At 40.6% G+C, this 18,111-nt stretch overlaps 2 protein-coding genes across 4 annotated transcripts in view; both read right to left on the minus strand.

Moving 5' to 3' along the window:
* mpp4b (MAGUK p55 scaffold protein 4b) overlaps positions 1–6,651 on the minus strand; it is a 25,852-nt gene extending 19,201 nt beyond the window's left edge. For 2 of the 3 annotated variants that reach the window (XR_001290442.1, XM_013912288.1), the window contains exons 1-5: positions 6,504–6,651; positions 3,566–3,687; positions 3,349–3,470; positions 1,220–1,297; positions 1,042–1,125 (exon numbers count right to left, since the gene is read on the minus strand). Coding sequence is in view for 2 of the 3 variants with exons in the window: in XM_013912288.1 (XP_013767742.1) it covers positions 1,042–1,125; positions 1,220–1,297; positions 3,349–3,470; positions 3,566–3,623 (342 nt within the window). In the remaining variant the exon portion in view is untranslated. The remainder of the gene's footprint in view (positions 1–1,041; positions 1,126–1,219; positions 1,298–3,348; positions 3,471–3,565; positions 3,688–6,503) is intronic. The other variant, XM_013912289.1, reaches the window with a different exon arrangement.
* A 5,059-nt stretch (positions 6,652–11,710) lies between these two features.
* On the minus strand, positions 11,711–18,019 carry LOC102206967 (alsin-like). The gene is made up of 12 exons (XM_005738695.1): positions 17,947–18,019; positions 17,724–17,857; positions 17,476–17,640; positions 17,267–17,384; positions 16,694–16,851; positions 16,381–16,497; positions 16,115–16,291; positions 15,956–16,013; positions 15,505–15,566; positions 15,245–15,394; positions 13,828–13,924; positions 11,711–13,746 (listed from the first exon to the last, which is right to left on the minus strand). The coding sequence occupies exons 2-12, from the start codon at positions 17,843–17,845 to the stop codon at positions 13,708–13,710; spliced, it is 1,263 nt and encodes a 420-aa protein (XP_005738752.1). The 5' UTR covers positions 17,846–17,857; positions 17,947–18,019; the 3' UTR covers positions 11,711–13,707.
* Positions 18,020–18,111: the final 92 nt, after the last annotated feature.

An 18,111-nucleotide genomic window follows, 5' to 3' on the forward strand; every position in this document is an offset into this window, starting at 1 on the left:
TGCAGTTTAACTAATTGGTATATGTTATCTGGCTTCATGGACAGATAAAGATGGGCATCATCTGCATAGGAATGAAAATGTATGCTACACCTTCTAATGATACTGCCTAAGGGAAGCATGTATAATGTAAACAGAATTGGTCCTAGCACAGAACCCTGTGGAACTCCATAATTGACTTTAGTGTGTGAAGAGGACTCTCCATTTACATGAACAAATTGGAGTCTATTAGAGAGATATGATACAAACCCCTGCAGTGCAGTACCTGTAATACCTACAGTGTGCTCTTAATCGCTGTAAGAGAATATTATTGTTGACAGTATCGAACACTGCACTGAGCAGGACAAGCACAGAGAACAATAACAATGACTATGATGTACTATGATGAGATCTTAATTCCCACTGCTTTGTAATCCATTATTGAAAATGTAAATTATTTAATTATTATTATTACAGATGATCAGACAAAGAGGGTTTTCAGGGCCACTAATAAATGCTCAGCTTCTATGCCATATGTAAGATCCAGAATGTGATTAAAGTGGTGGGTGGGCTCTTTTCCATGTTAAGAGAAGGCATCTGAGTCTAATAATAGACTGAATTGAGGCTGTCATTTTCAGCATCTACATAAATGTTAAAATAAGCCATAATAATTATTTTATCTGAGCTGAGCACAAAATCAGATAAAAGTTAGATACCGTAGAAACTCTAAGTAAGGATCAGAATGATGATAAATAACAACAAATAAAACTTGTTTTTGAGTTTTCCAGCGGGATTACAAGGCTAATGAATGAAAGCTTGCTACTCCTCCTCCTTGGTCTGTGCTTCGAAGATTCTGACAGTATGACTCAGAAGTGTTGATTTATTTAAACCAACATAATCATCAATGACACTCCCCCTTTTTAATCAAAATATGCACTAAACATGAGTACATGAAAATTTAACTACAAAAAAATAGGATTTACGGATATGCCGGAGCTACAATGGGCCTTATAGGCCCTTAACCTCTTCTGTACGTCAACGTGAAACCAATAGTGGTTTATTAACCTGCAGGTGTGGCTGTCGCAGAAGATGGTACAGCTCTTTGGCCTCTTCAGAGCAACTTGGTAAGGACCTGATATCAATCAGCAACTATAAAGACAGAAACATTCAATATCTTAAAAAAAACCCCAACCAAACAACATTTGGACATGATAACTACATTAAATTGTTTTGGAAGATGAACCTCAAGCGAGAGTCCCGAAGAGTAATCCAGAGCTGGTGCAGGAGAATCTCTTAGATATCTTTGCAAACACTCATAAACCTGAAAACAGTCAAGTAATAAAAACAAATATCAAAACTACAGTGAATGAGGAAACATCTGACCTTAGATACTCTGAGGGAGGCATGCAGTCCTGTGATAAACAAAGTACACCCGTATGATTCAGCAGCTTGTAGAACCACCCCTTGATCTCCCTGCAAAGCCTACTGACACATTTTACCGTCTCTTAACTAAAACAAAGGAAATTGGCAGAGGACATTTAGGCTTTGCATTTACTTTAGATTACATTACCTGCATTTTGTATTTTATGTTATTTGTAAATAAATCTGGTGTAAGTCATCTTTCCTCATATAAGATAAGATGTAAGATTTTGGTGCATGATCCAAAGTACAGGGTGGGCCATTTATATGGATACACCGTAATAACATGGGAATGGTTGGTGATATTAAAGTCCTGTTTGTGGCACATTAATATACATCAGGGGGCAAACTCCTCAAGATGGGTGGTGACCATGGTGGCCATTTAGAAGTTGGCCATCTTGGATACAACTTTTGTTTTTTCGCTAGGAAGCGGGCCATGTGACACATCAAACTTATTGGTAATGTTACAAGAAAAACAATGGTGTGCTTGGTTTCAACGTAACTTTATTCTTTCATGAGTTATTCACAAGTTTCTCCTTGTTCACAGCTATTGACATGTCAAAGAGGTTAACACATCTGGTGAACACAGTAACCGGGTCATTGCAGCAGATTTCCATGCAAGACACCCTACGAGACCACCCATCTCCCATGCTACAGTTAGCAAACTGCTTGCTAAGTTTGGTGAAACTGGTTCAGTGTTGGATTTGCCAAAATGTGGACGCAAGAAAACTGTCACTAATGAAGAAACATCAGTGGCTGTCCTAGCTTCATTCAGCAAGAGCCCACAGCGTAGCACTCGCCGCATGTCACTGGAGAGTGGCATTAGTCGAACATCCCTTCGACTAACATCCCATATTAGCTACTCACAAATGGCACCCTTACAAACTCCAGCTAGTGCAGCATCTCAACGAGGATGACCCAGATCGGCGCACAGAATTTGCAGAATGGGCAAAACAAAAATTGGAACAGGACCCTCAGTTCACGCAGAAGATTTTGTTCAGTGATGAGGCAAACTTTTATGTGAATGGTGACGTTAACAAACAAAACCACCGCTATTGGTCTGACACTAACCCACATTGGATGGATCCCTCCAAGACTGTTGGAACAACAAAAGTGATGGTTTGAAGTGGTATATGGGGTACAACGATAGTGGGTCCATTCTTCATCAATGGAAACCTCAAGGCCACTGGATATTTGAAATTGCTACATGATGATGTGTTTCCCTCTTTATGCACTGAAGCTGGCACGTTCCCTGAGTTTTTCCAGCAAGATGGTGCACCACCACATTATGGGTGCCCGGTCCGAGCATTCCTAGATGAACAGTTTCCTGGAAAGTGGATTGGTCGTCGTGGGCCAGTTGAATGGCCCCCAAGGTCTCCTGATCTGACCCCCTTAGACTTTTATCTTTGGGGTCATCTGAAGGCAATTGTCTATGGTGTGAAGATACGAGATGTGCAGCACCTGAAACTACGGATACTGGATGCCTGTGCTGGCATTTCTCCTGCGGTGTTGCTATCAGTGTGTGAAGAGTGGGAGAAGAGGGTTGCATTGACAATCCAACACAATGGCAGCACATTGAACACATTTTCTAAGTGGTCAGAAACTTGTAAATAACTCATGAAAGAATGAAGTTACGTTGAAACCAAGCACACCATTGTTTTTCTTGTGACATTACCAATAAGTTTGATGTGTCACATGGCCCGCTTCCTATTGAAAAAACAAAAGTTGTATCCAAGATGGCCGACTTCTAAATGGCCACCATGGTCACCACCCATCTTGAGGAGTTTGCCCCCTCACATATACTAATGTGCCACAAACAGGACTTTAATATCACCAACCATTCCCATGTTATTACGGTGTATCCATATAAATGGCCCACCCTGTATAATGAGGAACGCTGAAAACTAACCGCTGAAACCAGGATTTTTAATTCTGTTTTTCAAGTTTTCAGACCTTGAGAAGTGACTGCAGCCAGGCGGCGTTAAGCAGACTGTGGAGGATCTCTGCTCCGTCGATGTCCTGACTCACAGACTGCCTCACCTCCTCTATGACGTCAGACAGGATCTGACGCAAACCTGCAGCACAAACTCAGACACGTTAGCAGAAGGCTGAATCTGTGGTTAACGTGTGTAAGCACATTATCATTAAACCATAAAACACTCCTACTGACCGTGTTCTCCCAACTCACAGTGCGGATTTAACACCTGAGCCTCCACCGCCTGCCTCATGGTTACAGAAAGCTTGACCTTTGACCCTGACCACCTGCTGCTGCTCGCCAGGACGGGCAGTAACCTGGAGAAAAATCAGTTTATTATAAGATTTGTGCAAAAGTATCCAGAAATATTAGATCAGACGATTCACAGAGCTGGAGCTTTTTAAGGTGGAGCTGATTGAGTTTTAACTCTTTATATTCTGCATATTATATCCCTTACATATATGGAAACCTTAAACCACTTAGTATTGATAATAATAACAATTATTATGATAATAATTATTGCAATAATTATACAACATGTGAAGTAAAAGCAGACTTTGTTCCTCAGAGCTACCGAGGACTCAGCAGGGTGAAGGAGAGGGTCTGCAGGTTTAACAGGTGGTCATTTCACAAAAGGCCAGTTTGAGCATTGCACGGTCTGATCTTAGGGTGAATTTTACCCCAACACCCTGATTTATAGAAGCACTCACACTTATTAATTATTCAGTCAATCAAGTGCATTTGATTAGCAGCATCTGGCTGACAGGATGACTTACTCTGATGTTTTAGGCTTCATTAGCTCTGAAGTTGCTGCAGCTTGTGGCGTTTGTCTAGTTTTGCATTGTGTTTTTGTGTCTTACTAGTCTGTACAAAACACCATCTGAGCCTTTGACTCTCACGTTTCTACTCAGATAATGAAACAGTTGCGTTGAAACCTCTATAAGCCTGTTTTTATTTAGTGCAAAAATATCAGGAGTGAATAAAAGAGCTCCATCAGCTCCATCTTATCCAGGGATTTTACAACTAGCAGCTACATCTGGTGTAATCTTTTTCACCGCAGTTAACCCTGGGAGGTCTAAATACTCCTAACCCTCAAGCCTAAGCTATAACAAAGTAGTTCTTTGCAAAAAGATGGCAAAATTTAGTTTCTTTCCAAAAGAAAAGTGCATTTTTTTTCCTTTTTTCAAAAACATGAAAGCTAAGGTGACAGTCAGACTTCACAGGGTTTAAAAAACAAATCAGGGGTTCAGTAATCCAGAGCATCCATGTCCTCCTGCATTAACTCCAAAGTTTGAGAACCGCTGCACAAAACAATAGCATGCGCCGATTTAAACGAGCTCAGATTTATTCTCTTGTCACTCGAGTCTCATGAAAACCGCTGACATCTGTCACGTCATGAGCGGCCGGGTCTTTGAAAAGATTTTAAAAAGCAAGAAACGTCACAAGGTCTGCTGGTACAGCTTTAAAAGATGAGCTTCACTTCTTAACATCCACCAGATCACCCACAGCTATTTTAGGGTTAGGGCTAAAAAGTCAAATATTCAGAAAGAAAAGAAAAGAAAAGAAAAGAAAAGAAAAGAAAAGAAAAGAAAAGAAAACAACAAATAGTTTATTTGAGTGAATCTGAAGTCTTGTTAAATGTTTATTGCTAAAACTGAGCTCTGGCACAGAAAAGAGGTTTGCATTAAAAAAAAAAAAGACAATACAGATGTACTAATAACACTACAACAACTCCAACTGCCTTCAGTTTACTGTGACTCCCCTGTATAGAGTCTACGATATCCCTAGCTCTCCAAGTGAAGTACATGAATATTTAGACAGTACCATCCATCAGGAAGGAAACACACCACATCAAACGTGGCTACAGTAAGATTTACGCCTTTCTTACCTAACCCAGATATGCATGAATTGGATGTCCTTTTACCTTCAGACTTGCCTTAACTCTTCCTGGCACAGCATTGATTCTTTTGTTGCCCAAAAAATAAGTCCAAGTTGCTGGAAACTTTTGGACCATGTTGAAATGACAGCATCAAACAGTTACTGCTGATTTGTTGGCTGCACATCCATGATGCCAATCTCCTCCTCTCCTCCAGTTTGAGATGATTTTGAGCTTTGTGACATGTTGTGTTATCCTGCTGGAAGCAGCCATCAGAATATGATAAACTGTGTCAAAAGGTTGATTCTGTTCATCTGGACATAGCGTTTTCAGTGGGAGAAACGTTTCCCCAACCTATATGATCAAGGAACTGACCTCCCAGCCCATTGTTCATTCAGTGGGCTGGTTTCAGTCATTATGCAATGAACTGTTTATAAGATTTTTGTTCTTTTGTTAGTTTTGTCACAGTTTTTCTGTCAGAGTTAGAGGTGGACATTAGATGGACATTAAATCAGCTCTGAACCGACATGGGTCACAGGTGATCTGGTGGATGTTAGAAGGTTAAAGATTTTAAATTTGTCACTTTTAAAAGGTCCGCAGATGCCCTACAACTGTACAGCAGCCTAACAACCAAAAACCATAATGTCAAAATTTCACAGAAGCACAAATACATGCAGCACCCTTTTCATTCCCCAAAACGTTCGATGATGCTGGTCTTTAGGTGATTTCATCGTCTACATGCATGACATTAAAACCTTTCTACACACATAATCAGGTTCAGACTTGATTTGTTCAAACTTTCAGTTAATTTGCAAAACATCTGTGAAATGTGCAGTTAAAACTTTTAGGACCACATTTATGAGCATGCAGAGGTGCAACCACAGCTCCAGCAGCCAGCGCGAACAGGATCAGTGCTTGAAGGCACACCTGACAGCAGCTGCCAATACAGAGTTTATAAATCATCTCAATATTGACACGAATAATAAAACCAAAGAATAATACTGAGAGGAGTTTTTTGCCTTTGTTTCACCAATATGTCTCTAAATACTCACATAGCCACTGTGAGGGTGAAGTTAGTGAAAGGGTGAGGGTAGACAGACGTGACAGAGCAAATAGCTGCTGGAAAAGTGGATATTTTTAAGGAATAAACCAGTAGGATCTCCTCAAGGAGTAAACACCTATCCGGGATGATCCCTGTGGCCTTCCTCCAATCCAAGCCCTCCTCTCTTCAAACAAATCAACCCTGGTGAAGCTTACCGCTACACCTGCAGCCTCGAGGACTCCTCGCGCCGTCACCCTCCTCCTGCCGGTGTCAGCTCCAGCACAGCAGCAGGTAAATGTTTATATGATGGGAAAATATTCCCAGGAGAGCAGACAGAGCGCTACGCTTTCATCGAGCTGAACGGGAGAGAGAGAGAGAGGGAGGGAGGGAGGGAGGGCTGTAATCCCTCCCGATCCCACTTAATCCCAGGCAAGTGAGCCGCCTGCCTCTGGCCACCGGAAACCTGTTCCTCCCTCACTGGCTGGCTGGTTGCTGCTGAGCTGCCAAATCTTCTTAACTTTTTCAGCTTCTATCAACACACACGGAGGAGGGCTGAAAGAAAAGGGAGAAGCAGTTACTTCAAGAGAAACGAGAGAGCTTATGAATGTTACATTGCACTTTTTCTACAATAAACCATCGCAAAAGTCAACAAAGGACACAGAGGTAGCAGGTTTTAAGGCTGAAAAAGACCTAAAAGAGTAATTAAAGAATCAGATAATCTTCCTCACCAGCTGGGGGAAGAAAAAAATCTGGCAGGAGTGAATATAATCTCCTGATTGGTAATCCAATTCCTACTGAAAATCAACAAGATCTCCCCTCCCTCCACATGAAAACAGGTCTAAGGCATCTCATTGTACCCAAAACACTGAGATTATTGTTTAAGGATCTGGATATGCCAGATGGATTTTCCACCTTCCAGCAGAAAAAAAAGAGCAGTGATGCCAGTGGGATTTATTGAGCCACCCTTGACATGCAACAAGCTCTTTTTGACCTGTAAAAAAGGAACATCTGTTATTAAAAGTGAAAATCTTCTCAAAATACCTTCCAACTATGACCTTTCCTACAAAAACAGTTATAGTGAGTAACTGTTTAAGAAGTACTGAAAAAAGACAGTTTAGACTCCAATTTGCTTAAGTGAAAGTACAAAAGTATATATTTTTATACTTGACAATGAAGTACCTAAAACAAAATACCTCATTAGACACATCCACAAGTATGAACCATAATTATTAATTTTTTAAAGTCTATCACATTGTTATTATTCTCCATCTACTTCCCTTGGATCAGATAATCTGCAAGTACAGATTATCATCCGCTGTTATACAGATGATACACCACTATACGTTCCCCTCGTTCAATATTATTGCTTGTCTATATGATGTTAATTACTTCCTTAACCAATCAGTTTCCAAAGTTGAGGTCCTTTCATTAAACTTGAAAGGAGAATCTGTCCTCGATCACAAGGAATTCCACCTGTACCCTGGGTGTGATGACCAAGGTCTCCAACTAAGAAATGTTGCACATTAAAATATTTTCCATCGCAAACAGAACATGCCTTCTTCTCATCGTGTTTGGACTGTTGAAAATTTCTTGAATTCCACCTCCGGCATCCAGCTCATTTAAAACTCAGTAACTTTACCAAAATCAAAGGATCAAATGCACCACACTCATTACACTGGATTAAACACAGTGAGACAGTATTGTGTACAAATATTTTGATTATTTATTTATTTTTTGTAGTAGTCTTGAGGAATAGTTCTTCAGGCTCCTTGAAGAACATTTGGCTTAAAAATAAAAGCTTTTCTGTTCTTTTTAGTCCAGTCCTTGTATCTGAACATTTTCAGAGGAATCTTTTTGTTTGTTTGTTTAAGCCCCTTAACACTACGAATCATTCAGGCATAAAAAAGGCACCTAGCTCAATAAATGAGCCAGTGTCATGTTTACACATAACAGACAACTTAGCAAAGAACCCAACTGTTCTTAAGGAGGAGAAACAGGGATAAAAGGCTGAAGTATGCCAAATTACATAAGAACTGGATTGAAACTCTGGTCTGATGGAGAGATATGTACAGTATGTACAAGGGAGGTCAGGAGAGAGGAACCACACAAGCACCATTAGATTTTGATCACCCGTGTAATACCATTTAAAAACATCTGATTGGTGACGGTTTCCTTCTTTAGCATGAAAATAATGCCAAACACACAAATATTGATTTTCAAGCTTGTTAAAATTGGATGAATTGTTTTTGCTCTTGTATGTTTACATGTTTTATTAAATCACTGCACCATTTTCTGAGCAACATACAACAAAAACTTAAATCAAAATACAAACAATGAAGGGTGGGTCAAGACTTTTGCACAGCACTATATAGAAAGAAATCTTTTATTATGAGCATGGACTTGATTCCACCTACAATACAAATTTACTGAGAACCTCCAAAATTTTCCCACAGTTAGCAGAGGACCTAAGCCCACCATCTACTTTCAAATCACTCCTTAAAATGTACTTTTCCTTGTTTTGTGTTTGTAATTCCTTATTTTTCTCTGTGAGGACAACTTGACAGTTACCTGTTTGACAGTGGAGGATGTAAGATTGTGAATTGCAATTTCAAGTTAAAAAAATCTCAAACATGTATATGGTTATTTGAGATTGTACATACAAGTGACAGTATTTTACAATCAGTTCTGTAGGATTGTCATTTTTTTCTTGTGTTCAGATTTTTTGTTACAAATTTTTAAATAAAATATAAATATTGCAATTACTGAGAATATATTTTTTATTATATTATCATTGAGTATATATGCAGGGTTGCTCCTCTATATTTTTCATCTCATTATGTGTGAAGTTGACCACTTTGTACAAAAGTTAAAAAAAAAAAGATGCAACAGCAGGCATACGGATAAATTCCAGTTTAAGGAAAAGGCTGAAAATGACACGCATTTTGTTTTACTAAATTATATGTGCAATTTAAAACTGATTTTAAAAAAATACAACTAAAATGTATATTCAATGAAATGTTATATATTTGATGTGGAACATGACTATCATTATTATTCCAATACAGTATCCAAATTTTTGCTGGGTTACTTTTAACATTCACATGTATGTGAAAATAAATACGTTGCCAAGTTTAGCAAAAAGAAAAGTTTACATTTTAGCAGCCTGTGGTGCCTGTAACAGGAGAGCTTTTTTTTTTTATTAATCATGAATTCTTCACAAAATTTTATACCCCATCTCACAAGATGATAAAGTTGCAGAAGCAATCATGAGAGCTAGTATGCAACAGACGTAACTTTTGCCAGTGATGCACAGCGTGTGAATGCTTGACTGTGGCTGACCCATCAACACGTTACAAAAAGCATGAGATTCAGGCTTTTCATTGGGACTTAAATATAATTATTTTTTAAATTTTCAAATTTAATAAAAAATAAATAAATTACCATTTCAGTACTTTAGACTGTACAGTGTGATATAACTTATAAAAAACATAAAATTTTCTATTTATATTTGCACACAGGAAGCCCATATGATTTTATTTTAAATAAGAGAACTGGATTATTGCATTTTAATTAAAAATTTCATTTAAAAAAAAATATATACACTCAAATTTGGAAAACTTTACCTTGTAGAATAGCATTTTCATTTACAAGTTTTCAATCACTAGCTGTTTTTCCACCACAGCACCCAGGTCCTCTCGTAGGGACTCGAGCCAGAAATGTCTTGCAGAAGAATTCATTCACCTCCCACAAAAGTCACTGTAGCTGAGTCGAGTAGCCTGATTGCAGCAACATCTCCACGATAAGTGGGTGCGAAGGAAGGAAGGAAGGAAGGAAGGAAGGAAGACAGACAATGGAGGCAAAACACCTAAGTGGATTTCCACCAAAATGATTTTATTGCCCTTTGTCATCAATTAAAAGTACAACACGTTTGACATTGTGCAAAAGACACAGGTGGGCCCGTTGACAAAACAGCCGTTGGTGCAGTTGGTTAACCAGCTGCAGGGTTTAAAACATCAGCGCTTCCTTCAGTTTACACTTAGCACAAAAACACTCCACTCAGTCTGGACTAAATAAAGTCAGTCAGTGTGTGAACAACCACTACATCAGTAATCTGGTTTCAAAGTCAGCCGCGTCACTGTCAGAAAAAACTGTTTTCATAGGCAGCAGTGAATCATGTCAGCCTTCAAATTTAAGCTGAATAAAATATACAAGAGATGATGCTGAAGAACACCCGAGGGCGCCTTCTCTAGTCAGTGAAATAAGAACAGAGCCTGGCTTAAACATCAAATAAATGTTAAACCCAAAGGCTAAAGTGTGTAGGATGCATTCTAGGGATGAACTCTGTGAACTCGAAAAAAAAGACAATACTGCTTCATTTCCACGAGGATCGAGCACATTTGGGCTCATGAACACAGACGGAAGATTATAAAATGATTTTTACTGCACGTGTGAGGACCACACTTCACCTCAGATACAAGCAGCAACATCATCACATATCAGTTTAGGTTCAACAGTATAAGAAGTTCCCATGAGCAGGTTTAAATTTTACAACCTCTGACAAACAATTTTCTGCTTGATTTTCGAATATCCCGCAGGGCGAGAGCAGCGGCTTTACCTCTGATCTGCTGCTATTTCTATTGTCGAAACTATCAGACCAGGGCATGAACAGCAACAAAAGGAAGAATCCCCTCTTAATCCCTTTTTAAAGTGGCATGTGTGACGCAGATCACAAGTAAGCAACAGTGCCTGATGGTTGGGGGTGGGGGGCAGCATTAGCAGATGGTGTGAAGCTTTGAACTCGATTATATCTATAACAGCAACGTTAAAGCGGCCTGCTTCTCGGCTCAGACATCACTCGCAAAAGGCAAAATACACATTTCTGTCCTTCTTGTGATTAAATCAGAATTCACATTGGACCGCTTGCATTGATTATTTTGCAGATCAGTGAGGTTTAGACCTTTAGCTGGTGGTTAGTTTCCTTCCTTGGCTGTGTGGCCTGCCTCCACATGATTAATAGAAACACTGTCAGGATATTTGCAGCTTCCTGCAGCATACAAATCAAACGTCTCTGCATACTGCTAAAGGATGATTTCTACAAACAATCCAGCAAAATGAGTTTCTGCAAACATTTCAAACAAGAAATGAACAAAGGAGATGCTAAATATGTCTTCACATTAGGGAAAGGTTACAGACACTGCTGATTTGCATAAAGCTAAAAAGTGTAACCACAGAGCGAGGAAGTGGATGGCTAGTTGCTCAAAATGAAGCAGTGATGAACGAGAAAGCTTCTCAGGTGGTAAGAAAGAGTGGAAACAAACCGTCAGGTAGCGTTAATACAATATAAGTGAATTGTACAACGTTACTGTCATTGTACTGTAAAAAAACAAAACAAAACTTTTATCTCTAAAAAGCAGAAGGAATTTTCAGCTTTTTTGGGAATAACATTTAAAAAAAAAAAAAAAAACACATCTTGTCCTCAACTTCTAAGATTAAAGATTCGAATTAGTGAGACTAATAAATAAGACTGTAATAAAGAGCAACACAGGTTCTCCAAAAGCGTCAAATTTCCACTTCCTACCACCACCTTGCAGAGCTGTAAGACTGTCCTGCGAACACTGGGCTCAGAAATACAAACCAAAGACACCTCCTGCAAAACGCTGTCAATGAAAAGACATTTCTGTGGACTGAATAATGAATAGCTCATCTTAAAAAAAAAACAAAAGAAAACATTAAATACATATTTTTCCTCTGGCCTGCAGTGCTGGTTGTTTTTTTTATTGTTTCCTCTAAAGGTATAAGTCTTATCTTTAATCTTATGAACATAAAACAAACCAGGTGGCACTGTACACCTTGTGGTGCTCAAGGCATTAAGAAGTCTTGAAAACTCATCAATTTCTAGACTACAGGAACTATGTTTGTTCTTCCAACCACCACTGCTCCCAGTACACCTGGAAATGGGTCCCTGTGCAGAAAGAAGTATCATATGACAGGACAAACATGGACGGCAGCCGCTTGGTCAAAGAAAATAGTTCCACCATTTTACTAAAATACCCAGATCATGATTTCTAAAATTAGACCTCATTTCTGAAGCCTCGTTAATGGTAACAGAACCTGCTGTGTAGACGATTAAAGTGACGGCTCTGTAACCAGTAACATGCTGGTGTTAGCAGAAGCAGGAAGTAAATTAAGCTTTTTCCAGAAAGTCTTTTCAGGATCTGTTTTGATGCTATGTCAGAAAATTAGTTCAGGTATTTGCAGATCACAGATAGGTAAAGACCCACATGATCACAAATGTGCTTCTGTAATTGAGCCAAAGACTCCAAAGTGGTGGTGAAGTCGCATTTGATTTTACCTTAGATACCACTTTTAAATGGCATGAAAAGCAACTAAATCCTCATCAAGTCAGCAGCTGTTGTGAGTGACAGTGATGTGAGGAGAGATGAGGTGAAACAAAAAGTTTTTCAGTCTTACTTACAAGATATTTAAACGCATTTGCTTTGCTGCTTTGAGCACAAGTTGAGCATCTCTACAGCTGATATCCCCCAAAAAACAGACACCTAATAATGTATGCACTAAAGGCCAGAGGAAGGATACGCATTTTAAATGTAACAGTCTGAGGTTATGTTCAGAGGACGTGTGAGTACGCTTTCAAGTCAACAATCCGGCTGAAGGTTGCGCTTCAAATGAAGAAATAAAAAAAAAATCTTTATAAGCAACTGTTTAGATTCAGGTCCGTTCACTGATGCTGTAACACGTTCTTTCTTTAAATACAGTATGAAAATGGGCAGTCAGCTTGCCCAGATAAATCCTCTCCAAAGAAACTTTGAACAAGTGTCAGTTTTACTTGCAAAAAAACCCCAAAAAAAACCCAAAAAAAAAAAAACCTTCCTTCAGGACCGGCTCCCCCCCTGCAGTGCCTAACAGCCACTAACCGTAGGCATCCATATCAGATTATAAAGTTTATGAATCCACAGTTTATAGAGTTACTTCCTCTTCATGTAGCTTTCACTGAAAATAATTCATGTTTCCAGATTTACTGTTTTTGTTTTTTTTAAGATTAAAAATTTTAAGGAGAAAAAATGAGGTCCGGTATCCCACAGACAAACTTTGCACTCCCTCCCTGCTAAAGGTGATTTAATAACAGTCATCTTTATTCCCCAACTCCACCCACATGGATGGTGCGACTGTGCTCGCGTCTGTCATCACGGCCACATTTCTACCTTCATCACCTGTGGATGATGAGTGTTTCAGGGAGGGAGGGTCTGTGACGGGATGTGTCCAAGCAGCATTCGACGACCTGTTCTTATGACCCCTCCTCCTCCCTGTCAGTCATCCTCATGCCCGGCTACTGGAGCTGAGAGGAGGGGAGTGGAAAATCAGCAGCATGAAGGTCACCGAGGACTTAGCAGCAGTCTCGTCTTAAGTAACCTTCTCATGCTGGATCTGGTAGTAGCAGGCCTGCAGGGGGAGAGATACCTGAGTGACCTAAAAGTTTTGAAACGCTTGCAGACAAAGCAGCGTGAGCTGCATGTGCGTTACCTTGAGGGTGGTGAACATAATGCCGTGTTCTCCATGCTGGACGCAGGGGTCCATCAGGTCTTCGATCAGACTGACCTCAGAACCAAGGTTCCTGATACTGAAGAGAGAAAGAAAAAAAAAAAAAGCCAACCTTTGAGTCAGATCTGCTCCTTGCTCGTCATGTCCAGTTTCTCGTATTGTACCAAGGCTGTGACGCTAAAAAGAGTCCACCATGAGGTGCCATATGTGGACCTAGCAAATGGTAGCCACTAGCTCTTCTGCTCTGCCTCATTTTCACTCATTTCAGCCACTGAGCTGAACCTCTTGACCATGTTTGATGATGGATTATCTGACAAATATAAAATGACTCACTCTGTGCTAAAAGACAATCCAAGACATTTGTTTCTCATGTGTATGTGTGTACTGCATGGGGATATGCTCCACACTCGCATACCACAAAGTCATTAGGTACACCTTCCTAGTTCAAGGTTTGTCCCTCTTCTTGGTTCAGAGCTTCTTTCACTCTTCATGGCATAGATTCAACAAGGTGCTGGAAACATTGCTTAGAGATTTTGGTCCTGACACATTGATATGAGGCAGTAAGGCCAAATTCTGACTGTAATGTTGGTGAAACCAAGACTCATCAGACCAGATGATGTTTTTCCAGTCTTCTATTGTCCAATTTTGGTGAGACTGAGGGATTTGTAGCCAAAGTTTCCTGTTAGTAGCTGAGAGGAGTGGCACCTGGTGTGGTTGTAACAAGTTGTTAATTGAGTTACTGTTGCTTTACTATCAGTTTGAAGGAGTCTGGCATCAGCAAGACATTTTCACTGCTGCTCAATGGATTATTTTCTTTTTCAGACCTCTAGAGACCAAAATATGTGTTGGGGAAAATCTAGATCAGCAGTTTCTGAAATGCTCAGAATAACCACCATGCCACATAAAATCACTGAAGTGATCCTTCTTCCTTATTCTGCTGCTCAGTTTGAACTCGAGCACGTCTCCATACTTAAAAGCATGCGACTGGCTGATTAGATATTTGCATTAATGAGCAGTTGATCAGGTGTGCCTAATGAAGTGGCCAATGAGTGTACATTTTCTCATGTTTACAGTGCAAACTCCGTTCTGTGAAGCATGTCACTGATCTGCTACAACTGTCAAGTCATTTGAGAGCAGCTGGGATGGGTGTAGGTCTTTGAATAAGTTGAACAGCAGTATTATTGACTAAAATTGCCTTCCCCACCATCACGTAGAACAACCTCCACATTTAAGAAGCTGAAACCTAAAACTTTTGGTTATGCTTACAAAAATAGCAAAAGCCCTTGCAGTTTTTTTTAAGCCATTCTCCACTGCTTGTGTTTCTGCCCACACCTCATTATCGCCATTTATTTCTGTAAATATGTGCATTACTGTGCTTTTTCTGTGGTTCAATGCTCACCGCGCTCGTAGTACTACATAGAGGAAGACAGGGAAGAGGTCGTCCATGGACCACAGGAAGTCCTGCTTCAGAAGCGCCTGGACCTCCTGTGTGATCTCCTCGAAAGTGAGCTGGATCACCTGCAGCTTGTCTGATGGCGTGAAAGTTGTGCTGCAAAAGAAAAGAGGACTTCTAGATGAAGGATGAAGGAACCAACCACTGCCCCTCCCCTCTGCTGTATTTTCTTTAAAAGTATTAGAAGCCGTTGAATGGAGCCATACCTGATCTGCTGTAGTGTTTCCACTGCAGAAGCAAAGCAGGCGTCTTTGGTGCTGGAGATGACCTGGACAAGTCGCACAGCAGAACAAACACGCTTTACATCTTTATAACAATAATGGATGCAAACAACATCCCCTCACCCCCTTTGTCTTTAAAAAAGTACTACAGAAATAAAATTCTTAACAGTAAGGAGACTTAAAAGACTGAACTGAGAGATCACTATCAGTTTAAACCCATCATAAAAATGAATTAAACAGGATCTTCTACCTTTGAGATGAATTGTCTTTAACAGTGTCATGTGTAAATTAGCAAATATTTAACTTAAGATTAAGATTAAGTAAAAAGAAAAAAATCCAAAACAAAACAAGTTAAAGGAAATTAACAAACACAATCAATGTCAGCACAGCCCCAAAACATCTGAGCTAGTTTTGGAAAATATGAACAAAATGATACCAGTTGCTTCTCGCCAGGCGCAGGCAAAGATGCTGGGATGGAAACAGGCCAAAACTTTCTGACAGGAGGAAAACAGAAGAAGAAGTAGTAGTAGTATTTATGGATCTGCATAAAATAAAAACAAACTCTTCTACAGCCGCATGTTCAGCTCTGACGTACTGCTGGACGCCCAGGAAGGCGAGCAGGGCGAGGTCAGGCTGCTTGTTGAGGCGCAGGACGCACTCCCAGTACACGTCGTCCTCTCTCTCCTTGTCCAGGGCGTAGAGGGTGAAGAGCGGCGGGTAGAGACGGGGCAGAAGGACAGGAAGCAGCAGAGCCGAGCTGCTCACCACGCGGCTGAAACACAAACACACGGAGGAAGTCGTTAATAACCAGAGCCCGCTCACCGGAGATATGGCAGCAGCGGGACGTGGATCCATCCTTACGCAGGTTTGGGAGACTCCGGCAGGGCATCAGTAGAATTGGGCTCATTCTTCTCCTGCAGGTCGGTGGTCGGCTCTGGGATTAGACCGCCCTCTTCTGGCAGGTCTGGGAATAAAAATCTGAACCAAAGCAAAGAAAAACATACAATAAAATCGTGTAGAGTCATCTAGAGAAATGTTTATTTGCCTTTGAAATCAATAAGCTCATCTCACAGTTCCCCCTCCTCTCCGCATTACTGACAGCCTGAGGACATTATGAGGCTATCTTGGCTGTTATGCAGACATGAAGGACATTGGATCCATTCACAGTGACTACCTGACAATCAGGAAGATGCGGTTGAGGTAAGATTTAATCTCGCTGACGGCCTGATGCAGGAGCCGACGGTTGGCGCCAACACCCACGTAGGTCATCCTGTAGACCGCCACCAGGGTCTCCAGCAGCTGACCCAGAGGGTGCAGCGGAGTGTCACACGCCTGGAGGACAAAGGATCATTTTGTCAATGCTGTGCCTGCTCAGGGGTCTCATCGATAACCCTCCCTCTAATGCTCTGCAACACTCTGATCAGGTAAACAAGATGACCAGAATTTTTATTCAGCGTTAATGATTTTGAGCTTTAGCTGTTAAAATTATATGTGTAGACATATTCATTTAGGACTTTCAGTTTTATGTTGTTATGGTCGTATTTCTCATTATTGTTTGAATTATTACAAACCAGTCAGTGAACGCTCTAATCAAGAAAAAAAGAAAAAAAAAATCAATCAGCACAATAATCATTAGTTGCAGCCAGTTAAAGAGCTCCAATATACTCTAAAAACCTGTTTGCAGGTTAGTATATCAGCAGTTGTTATTGCCACCGGTACTTTTACTTCGTCGACTCGGTGAACCCACCTTGATTAGGTAGAGGCGGATGGCGTTGTATCTGTCCATGGTGATCGGCCCTACGTGCTGCGGGATGACTTCCAGACTCTCCAGCGTTTTGTTGTGAGATCGAGACAAAACATCCGGACTGGGATGCACAAACATTGGGAATTTTAGATTCGAGATGTTTTTACTTCAACGAGAAGTTTTATGACCAATAAGAAGGCGTCAGGTGGTACCTGTCCAGGATGTGTCGCCGGCTGGTGGTGAGGGCCACAGCAATGTTCTCCCAGGCCTTTTCGGGCTCCCCTCGGCCCGGAGCCTCACAGCCCAGCTGACTCCAACACTCCTCGAAAACCGCCGGCCACTTATCCTCGGCACACACACACAGATGACCCAGCTTCCTGCCGCATCAACAAACAATATGAAGTATATAGAGACAAATTAAAGTTTGCTTTAACAAACATGAGACCACTCATGAGCTTACATGGCTTGGGTCTTGTCCTTGTCGGTGTCGAACAGGTGTGGTTTAAAGTAGGAGCCCGTCACTTTGAGACCAGAGCCCCATTCGCCATTGAAGGAGCCCTCCAGGTAGTCACCATTGGGCATGGTCAGCACACCCTGACGGAGAGCCAGGACATTTAATAACAAGTACCTGCACTCGGTATTAGATTTAGAAGAAAAAATTTAAAGTATTCATATTTGGTTACCTTTCCACTGAGGGTCCAGTCGTCTGAGAATTCGCCCTCGTACGTCGTGTCGTCCTCTGACAGAAGGACACCAGTGCCCTGAAAGAGTCATCATCTCCCATTTTAAACACACATTTATTATTATTATTATTTTAATAAATATACATATATACGTATACACACACA

The sequence above is a fragment of the Pundamilia nyererei genome, unplaced genomic scaffold (genome assembly GCF_000239375.1).
Source record: "Pundamilia nyererei isolate P.nyererei 1_Seehausen unplaced genomic scaffold, PunNye1.0 scaffold00085, whole genome shotgun sequence".
Classification (NCBI taxonomy): domain Eukaryota; kingdom Metazoa; phylum Chordata; class Actinopteri; order Cichliformes; family Cichlidae; genus Pundamilia; species Pundamilia nyererei.